The 12,851-nt window shown below is 39.2% G+C and overlaps 1 protein-coding gene across 1 annotated transcript in view; it reads right to left on the bottom strand.

Annotated features, from left to right (window-relative positions):
- The window catches only part of cacna1c (calcium channel, voltage-dependent, L type, alpha 1C subunit), a 615,084-nt gene that overhangs the window by 260,286 nt on the left and 341,947 nt on the right, over positions 1-12,851 (bottom strand). The window contains exons 11-13 of the mRNA XM_059978076.1: positions 12,060-12,086; positions 4,540-4,700; positions 1,052-1,277 (exon numbers count right to left, since the gene is read on the bottom strand). Coding sequence (XP_059834059.1) covers positions 1,052-1,277; positions 4,540-4,700; positions 12,060-12,086 — 414 coding nt within the window. The remainder of the gene's footprint in view (positions 1-1,051; positions 1,278-4,539; positions 4,701-12,059; positions 12,087-12,851) is intronic.

Here is a 12,851-nt window from a genome sequence, read left to right as displayed (position 1 = left end):
CTTATCTGCTATTTATGTAAATGATTTGGATGTGCATGCACACAGCATGATTAGCATGTTTACTGATGATATAAACCAGGGTATTTTGTTGATAGTGAAGCATGTTTGAATTGCAAAGAGATATTGATCAGTTAGTGAAATGGCTGAGGAACGGCAAATGGATTTCAGCCTATGTAAGTGTGAGGTGATGAATTTTGGACAGTGAAAACAGGGTAGGACCTCTGCAACGAATGGTAAGGGAATAAGGAATGCTGTAGGACAGAGACCTGAGAGTACAAGTGTGCCATTTGCTGAAACTGGCTGTGCAGGTAGACAGGGTGGTGAAGACGGCATCTAGCATGCTGGCCCACAGACACAGTGCTGAATCTAGGAATAGGGATGTTAGGTTACAGTTACGTAGGTCAATTGTGAGCTGCACTTAGAATACTCTGTACAGGTTTGGTCAACCTGTTGTAGGAAAGACTGGAGAAGGTGCAAAAGAAATTTGAAAATGCTGTATGGAATAGAGGGCCTGAGTTATAGGGAGATATTGGCCACACTGAGTCTTTATTCCTTGGATTATAGGAGAATGAGTGGTGACTTCATTGACTTCAATAAAATCATGAGTGATATGGATATGTCATCCAAATGTAACAAACATGCTTGATAGTTTGATTCATCCTTTCAAAGTATGGTTATTCTAAATTTATGAAAATTCTGTAGTAAGCAATAAAATTATTGAACATCTGTTTTCTGATTTTTATCCATTCCTATTGAATTATACAAAATCTCACTCAAGTCATAAAGAAATTCAATTTACCTTTACATTAGCTTTATTAATTTTGCCTGATTCTTCACTAGATTAGTTTTAAATTCATGGTTTGGACAAAATAATTTGATTTATATACAGTACCTTGAGTGGCTTTGTCTGAATTCAATTCTATATCTTTGAATGCTCAGATTAATGCATCGATTCCCAAATTCGTATTCTCATTCTGACAAATGCCAATATGCACAATTAACTGCCTAATATACATAAACATCTCAAAGCAAGAGGTAAGTAAAACTTCACCTTGTAATTTTAAATATCCGTAGAAGTCGCACACAGCGAAGCACTGAAATGCCAAGTGGGGACATAATCTTGGTCTCCACTAGAATAGTCTCAAGGATCCCCCCACATACAATGAAGCAGTCAAAACGGTTAAAAAGTGATACAAAATAAGCTTGTAATCCAAGACTGTACATCTTAAGTAGCATTTCACCGGTGAAAAGTGCCAGAAGAACTTTATTTGCTGTATCTATAAAAGGAATAAAAATAAAAGAAATTGTAAAGAACATCTTCCCACAATTTTCCCTGCCTTTTTTCTTCCTCTTCTACTATCACTAATTGTTTCAAAATGATAGCAGTTTTGAAGTAACTTGCTAATGAATTCATTATTGCTTGAGTGCAGACTGAGATTCACTAAGAGGGGAAATCAGGGCTTGGGGCAATCCAATCCATGTCTAAGAGGGTTCTTTACCACTGTAGCACAGCACGCCACATGTAACACATCCCATTATCCCACAGGCATTAACCAATTCACGTGAGATGTGAACCAGAGTAGGAACTTGAGATTTCCCTGTGGTGTCATCATTTAGTGCATTTACAAAGGTGCCATGGGAAAACTGTGGTATCGTGGACTGACAGATGTATTGAGAGCTGAGCAACCAGTACGTCTTGTTTTCACCTTTGTCCATGCAAACATAAATCTATTGTACTTTCTACAGTGTACACTGTCACTCACTAGTTATTCAAAATATTTCATAAATATTCCTCCTTTTTCAATTTGAAGTTTCTCATGTGCAAAAGTACATATTTCACATTATTTTAATACTTATCCAGTTAATTTACATTGATGTGCCCTTAAGTTCACATCTGCAGATTCTTATAAAAACCTCAGTTTGGGGGACAAAATTTGTAAAATGGGTTTGGATTAGGAACACCTTGCACAATTTCTGATATAATAGTTTTCATATTGCCATTATAGTGGTGTTATCCTTTTAGAAGGAAGAAGTGAAAACAAGAGAAGAATTGAGATCAGAGTTAGAAGAAAGATGAAGAAGACAGTAACACAAAGAAAACATACAGATAAAGAATAAGTCTGATTTCCTCAGTTTACATGTGCAATGCTGCAATAGATCAACGGAAGCCTGTAAATGCATTTACTACTTATAAATGCCATTACAATAGTATTGTACATCACCCTGATGTTTATTCCGAAAATTCCCACAAGCCAAAAATCACCTATTGCTAGGGACTCAAATCAGTATTCTTGCATTTCACTCGCAAACACGAGGAAATCTGCAGATGCTGGAAATTCAAGCAACGCACACAAAATGCTGGTGGAACGCAGCAGGCCAGGCAGCATCTGTAGGAAAAAGTACAGTTGACGTTTCAGGCCGAGACCTTTCATCAGGACTAACTGAAAGAAAAGATAGTAAGAGGTTTGCAAGTGGGAGGGGGAGATCCGAAATGATAGGAGAAGACAGGTGGGGGGAGGGATTAAGCTAAGAGCTGGAAAGTTGATTGGCAAAAGGGATACCAGAGGGAGATGGAGAAAAAGCAAGGAGTGATTGTGAGAGGGTCAGAGAGAGAAAAAAAAGGAGAGGAAAAAAAGAGTGGGGGAGTAATAAATAAATAAGGGATGGGGTAAGAAAGACAGGAGGTGCATCCTCCCACCACCCCACTTGGGATAGGGTTCCCCTTGTCCTTACCTACCACCTCACCAGCCTCCGTGTCCAAGATATAATTCTCTGTAACTTCCGCCACCTCCAACGGGATCCCACTACCAAGCACATCTTCCCCCCACCTTTCTGCTTTCTGCAGGGATCGCTCCCTACATGACTCCCTTGTCCATTCGTCCCCCCCAACCCTTCCCACCAATCTCCCTCCTGGCACTTATCCTTGTAAGCGGAACAAGTGCTACACCTGCCCTTACACTTCCTCCCTCACCACTATTCAGGGCCCCAGACAGTCCTTCCAGGTGAGGCGACACTTCACCTGTGAGTCGGCTGGTGTGGTATACTGCATCCGGTGCGGCCTTCTATATATCGGTGATACCCGACGCAGACTAGGAGACCGTTTTGCTGAACACCTACGCTCTGTCCACCAGAGAAAGCAGGATCTCCTGGTGGCCACACATTTTAATTTCACATCCCATACCCATTCTGATATGTCTATCCATGGTCTCCTCTACTGTCAAGATGAAGCCACACTCAGGTTGAAGGAACAACACCTTATATTCTGTCTGGGTAGCCTCCAACCTGATGGCATGAACATTGATTTCTCTAACTTCTGTTAATGCCGTCCACCCCTTTTTACCCCATCCCTTATTTATTTATTCATTCATTCATTCCTCCCCCCTCTTTTTTTCCTTTCTCTGCCCCTCTCACAATCACTCCCTGCTTGCTTTCCATCTCTCTCTGGTGCTCTGCTCCCCCTTTCTTTCTCCCCAGGCCTCTCATCCCATGAGCCTCTCCCTCTCCAGCTGTGTATCCCTTTTGCCAATCAATTATCCAGCTCTCAGCTTCACCCCTCCCCCTCCTGTCTTCTCGTATCATTTCAGATTTCCTCTTCCCCTCCCACTTTCAAATCTCTTACTATCTTTTCTTCAGTTAGTCCTGATGAAGGGTCTTGGCCCGAAACGTCAACTGTACTTCTTCCTATAGATGCTGCCTGGCCTACTGCGTTCCACCAGCATTTGTGTATGTTGCTTCTTGCATTTCACTGTTTAACACACTAATGTGTTGGTTTCAATCACAGATCTCAGAGAATGCCACTTTAGTGAAGCTTAGCCTGTGATGAAATTGCTTCTTAGAGAAGTCTTGTTGTGAACACTGACCCCTGTTAATTTTAGGTGAATGAGCCCTTGCTCTTTCAAGTTTCCCATGGCTTCTTTGATGTCCTTGATGCCAACGTGTTGTCTCCCTGAGCATCAAGCATTGAAATATCCCCAGTGCAAGTTAGTTTTGAGCGCAATAGTCTTTGAAGATGTAAAGAAGTCAGACTGAGTAAGCAGTGAGGCTGCAGGATGTTTTGGAGCAGCCTGGCAAAGAAAACAGTTTAAGTGTTAGCCCTTCCAATGGCATGGCTTCAGGGAAAAAGTGTTAAATAAAAACTGATGTCATGCGAGCAAAAAAGAACTCTCATTATTCAGACCGGCAAAGGTGAAAACAGTGCCAAGAGAAGCCTTTGGCAATCGACTTTTGTAGATTTGATTTAAAAGAGGCTTACACTGGAATACCCTCCTCAACAGAACACAAGGATTAAGTCTTTGCCTGAATGATAAGATCTCAGAAATGGGAACAATGCTGCTCCACACTAGTTTGACCATATTTTCATATCCAGAGACATTTTAGGGTTTTGTGTTTTATATTGCTTTTTAGAGGTTCTGTCTATGCATTATGGTTTTTACAGTATCAATAGTGATGGAAAGATAGTCATAAAGTTTTGCTGACTGGTAAATGAGGGTATCATCAGGCTAACAGATTTGCATTTATTTCACATAGTTGTGCCCTTACCTTGAACAAGGGTTAGCCACTTGGGCTGGTTGTAGTGCTCAGAAGCAATAGTAAGGGTGTTGAGGAAAACTAGAAATATTACAAGCCAATAAAATACATTTGACTTCACTCCAGCGCGACATTTTCGCCTGCAAAATCGATTCCACCTTCGCCAATATCGACTGCAAAACAAAAGTGATATTGAGGGTGTAGAAAGAATTTTCTACTTGTTTTCTTTTGATAGGAGAGAACAAATTGACACAAAAGAGTTGAATGAAGGGATGATATATAGACAGTGCCTCTGGTGGTTAGATTTTTGTGTTTACTATAATCTGGCAAAGCAAATTTCCCATTCATTTGAGAAAATACTGAAAATCAGTGTAGAAAATGCAGATTCTAGAGTTTTTGCACTGACACCATTACCAGATTATCATTCATTTGTTGAAGTTGAAAATCTACCTTAGAACTTCGCGCCTATATAATTTCTACATAGAAAGTTACCCTGTTTGATCAGTCCATTTATGAGGAGAGAGTGGGATGTTTTAATACAAGGGAAGAAGGAAACACAGATTTTTGCTTGTTGTAATTTTTGATAGTTGGCAGTCACTCTTTGCAATTTTTTTCTTTTCACTGGTCCTGTAGTATTTACTGATTCCCAGGTTTTGCTAAGCCTGTTTATAAATACAGTGGATTCCAGTTAATTGGGCCATAGGTTAATCAGGATAGCCACTTATTTGGGACAATTCTTAAAGAACAAAAACTAGTTGATATAATAACTGGGATTCCTTTCACTTATCTGGGACACCTTGCCACTTAATTAGGGCAGAAGACTTTTCCCGAACAGTTTCAAACCAGTGTTGGACCTATACACTTGTGTAGCCATTAGATACCACACTGCACTTAGAGTGAACAGTTTTTAAATACTGTCAGTTGCATGCACTTGTGATCAAAAAGCAGTGACTTTTGTCACAGATAGTTGGCAAGAAATTAGCAGTAAGATAATTCAGAACTGTTTTGCTTTCTGCAGCTTCAAGCATTCAGGCTTTGAGATGTCAGAAATGACCGGGAGTTAAAATGAAATGATTTCATTACTTAAGAACAAGTTAGGGACTATGAAGAATTTGAAGGTTTTGAAGTTCAAAGTTTCAAAGTACATTTATTATCAAAGAATGTATAATTTATATGACCTTGAGATTTGTTTGCTTACAAGCAGCAACAAAGCAAGAAACCCAAAAGAACCCAATTAAAAAAAAGACAAACAGCCGACACGCAGAGAAAGAGAAAATAAAGACAAATCACATGAACAATAGAAGCGAGCAACAACATTCTGAATCAAAATGAGTCCTTAGATCCCAACCCTGAAGCAGTGCATTCTAGGCCTAAAGCCTCAGTATCAGTTCATCATATTAACTAGTACGGAGCACAGCAGCCAGGGCAGTCTTCATAATCCCAGCTTCATGGAGAGAGAGTGAACATCGCAGGAGAGTGAATGAAATTGGCTCTCGTCTCTGATCCTGACACCCTGTCTTTCCAGTCTAATCTGGGCTGGCATTTAAATTGTCCAAACAGTGTATCTTACCTCGCACTAGGACCTGGGCACCTCTGCGGCAAAAGGCTCCAGGCCTAGACTATGCCACTTAGTGACACACTCTGGGCCCAGATTTTGCTGTCCAGCTCAAAGTCACTCTTGATTTCTCCAATTTGGATTGGCACCCAGAGCGATCCAACTTTGTACCTGGACCAGTTGTACGGGCAATGATACTCCCCTGACTCGACTTCTCTCCTATTGGCTTACTCCATCTGCGTCAATTCTGCAATGTACCAGCATGCTTCATCCCTTGAATTTGCTTTGTCTTTACTCACCTCTTCATTGTTTGTGGTGATAATTTACCACAATATACTTCAGAAATGGTGTTATTAGTAATGTTCAGTTGAATTTTTTGCCTTTTGAACTGTCAGTGGGCTGTCACACGTGTTCTGTAGTGCCATCTTAAATCGGAAGATATTTCATTAAATGTCACAATGAAAATGAAGATTTGGAGGTTGCAATCATTGTTAGCATTGTATGAAGGCAGTCCATTATCTACTCTAGGAGACTGTGCTGATTTTGTTCATTTACAGTTAATTTAAAAGAATGTGACAGGGTACAGGTATACCAGATGAATTCCTCTGTTGATAGCAGTTAGGAACTAATACACAGTTTTATAATACTGTAGTAGTATTGATTGTGTTCTAAGTTGTTCCTAATTTCATTTTCATACATACTTTATTATTTGTCTTTTTTATGCTTTTTTAACTATTTCCACAAAACTTTAGCTAATTGGGGCAGCTGCTTAATTGGACTAAAATGTACCGGTCCCAGTGTGTCCTAATTAATTGGAATCCACCATACTTCCAATATTATACTGACATGAGGAGGCATTCATATATATGGCACATTGATTATAAAACCTTATATTCCAGGGAGCAAGTTGGCACTCAAAATACAGTTTTAGCATTTTGAACAAAAAAACTGATGAGAAAATATGACTTTACATTGGGAAATATTTTTAATTTCAGAGGGACAATGATAGATTATATTACACAGACTTTAATGATAGATTATAATACATTTTGTTGTTGATTGTTTACTATAGTTAAACTTGGTATTTTATGTTTAACTACAGTATTTTTAAACATTTACAAATATTATCCAGTATTGCATGTGGCTTCATTAATGCTGATCACTGATTCATTGTCATGGACTTTACAGAAGTTGTAGATGAGTATGTTCCCACAAAATGATTCCAATTTTCCCCAACCAGAAGCCCTGGATGAACCATGCAATTTGCCTATCGCCAGACACAATCTCAATGGCTCTCCACACAACTTTAGACCACCTGGACAATACAAACACCTACGTCAGGATGCTGTTCATTGACTATAGCTCAGCATTTAATACCATCATTCCCATAATCTTAATTGAGAAGTTGCAGAACCTGGGCCTCTGTACCTCCTTCTGCTATTGGATCCTCGACTTCCGAACTGGAAGACCACAATCTGTGTGGATTGGTGATAACATATCCTCTTCACTGACGATCAACACTGGCGCACCTCAGGGGTGTGTGCTTAGCCCCCTGCTCTACTCTCTATATACAGAAGACTGTGTGGCTAGGCATAGCTCAAACACCATCTATAAATTTTCTGATGACACAACCATTGTTGGTAGAATCTCAGGTGGTGACGAGAGGGTGTACAGGAGTGAGATATGCCAACTAGTGGAGCGGTGCTACAGCAACAACCTGGCACTCATCATCGGTAAGACAAAAGAGCTGATTGTGGACTTCAGGAAGAGTAAGACAAAGGAACACATACCAATCCTCATAGAGGGATCAGAAGTGGAGAGAGTGAGCAGCTTCAAGTTCCTGGGTGTCAAGATCTCCGAGGATCTAACCTATCAATGTAGTCCCAACATATCAATGTAGTTATAAAGCAGGCAACACAGTAGCTATACTTTATTAGGAGTTGGAAGAGATTTGGCATGTCAACAAATACACTCAAAAACTTTTATATAGTGGTATCGTGGAGAGCATTCTGACAGGCTGCATCACTGTCTGGTATGGAGAGGCTACTGCATGGGACTGAAAGAAGCTGCAGAAGGTTGTAAGTCTAGTCAGCTTCATCTTGGGTACAAGCCTACAAAGTACCCAGGATATCTTCAGGGACTGGTGTCTCAGAAAGGCAGTGTCCATTATTAAGATGTCCAGCACCCAAGACATGCCCTTTTTTCACTGTTTTACCATCAGGTAGGAGATACAGAAGCCTGAAGGCACACACTCAGCGATTCAGGAAAAGCTTCTTCCCCTCTGTCATCCAATTCCTAAATGGACATTGAATCTTTGGATACTGCCTCACTTTTTAAAAAAATACAGTATTTGTGGTTTTGCCTGTTTTTTAAAATCTATTCAATATACAAAAATGATTTACAGTACTAGTTTATTTATTATTATTATTTTTAATTTAATTATTATTTTTTTCTCTACTTGATTATATATTGCATTGAACTGCTGCTGCTAAGTTATCAAATTTCACGTCACATGCCAGTGATAATAAACTTGATTCTGATTCTGACCATGAGATCTGCAATATGCTGAGGGCCAGATCAGAGGCATTCACGTCTCGTGACCAAGAAAGTTACAACAGGTCCAGCTACAATCTCCCAAAATCCATTTCATGGGCAAAGTGGCAGTCTTGGACTAAACTTGAATCAGCAAAGGATGCTTGACAGTTGTGGCAGAGCTTCAATACTATCACTTCTCATAAGGTAAAATTAAGTGACATAGATGACAACAGGGTTTTGCTTTCAGATAATTTCAATGCCTTTTATGCTCATTTTGACTATCAAAACATGGAGGAACCATCATGAACTCCCACAGCCCCCAGAAATCCTGTGACTTCAGTCTCTGAGATAGACAGCCTTCCGGAGGGTGAACTCATGGAAAGTATCCAGCTCAAACAGGATACCTGGCCAAGTACTGAAAATATGTGCTGATCAAATGGATGGAGTTTTCAATGAGATTTCAATCTCTTGCTTCTATCTGCTTCGAGCAGGCTTCAGTTATACCAGTGCCCAAGAAGATTGTGGTATCCTGCTTCAATGACTATCATCCAGTAGTACTTACATCCACAGTGAGGAAGGGTTTTAAAATGTTGGTGATGAAACATATCAACTCCTGCCTGAGAAGCAACTTGAATCTCCTCCAGTTTGCCTACCAGAGCAACAGGTCCACAGCAGATGCCATCTCATCAACTCTTCACTCAAACCTGGATCATTTGGACATCAGGATGCTCTTTATCAACTATATTTTAGCATTCAATACTGTCATTCTCTCAAAACTAATCAATAAGCTTTTAGATCTTGGTTTCAATACCACCTTGTGCATCTGGATCCTCAATTTCTTCACTTGCAGACGTCAGTCAGTTCAGATTGGCAATGACATCTCCTCCACAATCTCTATCAGTGCAGGTGTGCTTAGCCCTCTGCTCTACTTGCTTTACACTCGTGACTGTGTGGCTAAACACAGCTCCAATGCCATATTGTTGACGACACCACTGTCATAGGCCAAATCAAAGATTGTGATGAATCAGCATATAGGATGGAAATTGAAAATCTGGCTGAGTGGAGTCACAACAACAACCTCTTACTCAATGTCAGCAAGACATTGATTACAGGAGGAGAAAACCAGAGGTTCGTAAGCCAGTCCTCATTGGAGGATTTGAGGTGGAGCGGGTCAACAACTTTAAATTCCTTGGTGCTATCATTTTGGAGGACCTGTCCTGGCACGTAAGGCAATTAGGAAGAAAGTCTGGCAGTGCCTCTACTATCGCAGGAGTTTGTGAAGATTCGGCATGGCATCTAAAACTGAGAGTAAATTGACTGGCTGCATACCATCAAACTTCTATGGAAAGGTCAATGCCCTTTAATGGAAAATCCTACAAAAAGTAGTGGATATGGCCCAGTCCATCACAGGTAAAGCCCTCTCCACCACTGAGCACAAACACACACCATTGTCATGCTAAACCTATTAACCTATTTTGATCATTTCTTCTGGAAACTGTTTAATTAGATGCAAATGATATGATGACACAAGAAAACCTGCAGATGCTAGAAATCCAGAACAATGCACATAAAATGCTGGAGGATCTCAGTTGGCCAGGCAGCAGTGACAGAGGGAAATAAACAGTCAATGTTTTGGGCTGAGATGATGATCAATCCTAATGATCTTGGTCTGAAACATCAACTGTTCATTATCCTCATAGATGCCATCTGATCTGCTGAGTTCCTCCAATGTTCTGTCTGTGTTGCTGCAAATAATATGAAAGGGTCATCTTAACAATGCCATAAAATTCACAGACATTGATGTAGACTGAGGATATTAAATTTTAAAGAGGTGTCTTGATGAAACCTATTAAGCAAAGTGCACCAGTCTAAGGATTCTTCTTAATCTTAGTGTGGCACTTTCAGCTATGTTAATCTCAGGCAAAGCTATTATATCCTCTTATTTTGGGTGGATAGTTCAACAATGTTGGAAATGTCTCTGGAGGCATTCTAATTAACTGGCCAGGAACATAGAATTAAGATGGTCAGAATTAAGGCACTGGTATATATCCCGCCTATTGCATCCATCAGAGACACTATTGATCACACTTCCCTAAAAATTGTGACATTATAAAGTTACTGATAACTGGGAAAGGGAAATGAATATTGGCAATATCTAAGTTTATCAGCCACTCGTCCCTCCAAAACTGGTGAGCATTGCATCTTAAAATTCTGCTCTGACTTTCAAGAGTACATTCCTAAATAGCCTGTTCATGTATTGATGCAACATGTTGGAAAGGGTTACCAGGACAAGTTCCTACACCTGGCAAACTGATACATAATGATGATATCATTTGGTGTCTTGCTTAGCAGAGAACCATTGTCCTTATTTTGAGTTTTGTATATAATTATGTCACAGTAGAATGGTCTGAGGATAAATGGCACACGGTTGCTATGCAACACTGAGCAAAAATTAGTATTCTTGCCACTGGCAGCTGGTAATGTCATTAATTGAAAAAAATACATACTTAGAAGACATCTTAAATTACATACCCTCAATGGTATTTACATGACTTTGTGTAAGACAAAATTTTTAGCAGTTTGAACAAAATGGGGAAAAGCACAATGTCTTTATTAGTGGCTCATCTGTAACTGGCTAAGAATGCTTACACCAGAATCTGTTATTAACATTTGCACAGAAGTTAGGAGTATATAGAATGCTCTGTTGTTTAATACAGTAAAAATGCAAAATATATAATGTAATGTCACATTTGGCTACAAATATAAAACTTATAGCTTTGAAAAATTTGCATGAAAATTACTTTGGTGTCTGCTTGTTCTACTGACTAGCTAATCACCCATGGTAAATGTAAATTGGTTAGTATGGAGAATGACTGATTTTTGTATATGGTATTCTCAGAGGTGGGTACAATGGACATTAATTGATAATGGAAGCACTGAGGAGAGGAAGTAATGATAGCTGTATTAAACTCACCAATTAGAAGGGACTAGTCCTAAAAATGGAGTGTATGTACTGCCAAGAATGGTATAAATACTACATAAATATCAGTTCAGTTAAAAAGATTAGAAAAAGAAAATGGACAGACACAATGCATCAAGAATCAATCCTTATCTCATTCCTGTATAAAACAACTCAGATAACAAAATATTACCAGTTAAGGCCCATCTAAAAGCAGAGACATTCTTTCAACATCAAAAACATTTACTTCTATTAATATAATATGGTTCTTAAACAGTAACTATAGTTAACATCAAGTATACAGTATTGCAATACTAATGTGCATATTCACAATGCAGCCGTTCTCAATTTCATACAGTATTCCCGCTAATTTCAATACTGAGCAAATAAAATTGTCATTGAATCAATACCTGTAACTTTAAGAGAAAGTAAACAAAGACAATCAGTGTATAAAAATATATTAACTACAATGTGTTAACTGACCTGAACTTCGACTTGGAAATTCTGTGCCTGGAACACAAAAGGAAAAATGATGGAAGATTTAAGCATCTACTGAATTAAAATCTCTTCATATGTCACTAGTGAAGAAGGCTTATTGCTTGAACAGAAATACAAAGTGTCAGTGCTTGACAGCAATCGGGAACAACAGCTGAGTAATTCGTTTTGCTGGAATAATAGAAAGACATTTGTCAAACTGGGGAGAAAATGAATTATGATACAGGGATCACATTAGAAAGAAATAAGAGGTTTGCAATTACATATCTTTCAGAATATTTCAAAAAATTCATAAACAATAAAAACAACTAATTTGGGCACAGAAATAGAGTATACAAACTGTGACTCATTCTCAGAAGAACATCAATTTAAAAAGTGGCATTTCTCCCGTGGAACCTGCCGGATTGAGGGGCAATGTTTTACCAATGAATATGGACATTACCAAAAACACAGGAGATTATGCAGATGCTAGAAATCTTGAGCAATACACACAAAATGCTGGAGGAACTCAGCAGGCCAGGCAGCACTTATGGAAGGTATACCAATAGACTTCATGAGTAAGGCTAATACAATTAGCTTTGGGTATAAGCTGAACTCACCAAAAATCTTCCTTCTTCAGCCTTTTACTGTTTCCTCCTAACACCTCCCAACTTGTTACATCAATCTGAAAGTTGCCTCACAGGTAGATAGGGTAGTTAAGAAAGCTTAAGCTTTCCTAAGTCGAAGGACAGAGTTTAAGAGTGGCGATGTAATGATGCAGCTCTATAAAACTCTGGTTAG

Source organism: Hypanus sabinus, chromosome 8, assembly GCF_030144855.1.
Source record: "Hypanus sabinus isolate sHypSab1 chromosome 8, sHypSab1.hap1, whole genome shotgun sequence".
Lineage (NCBI taxonomy): Eukaryota > Metazoa > Chordata > Chondrichthyes > Myliobatiformes > Dasyatidae > Hypanus > Hypanus sabinus.
This window is presented reverse-complemented; position numbering and strand designations above follow the sequence as displayed.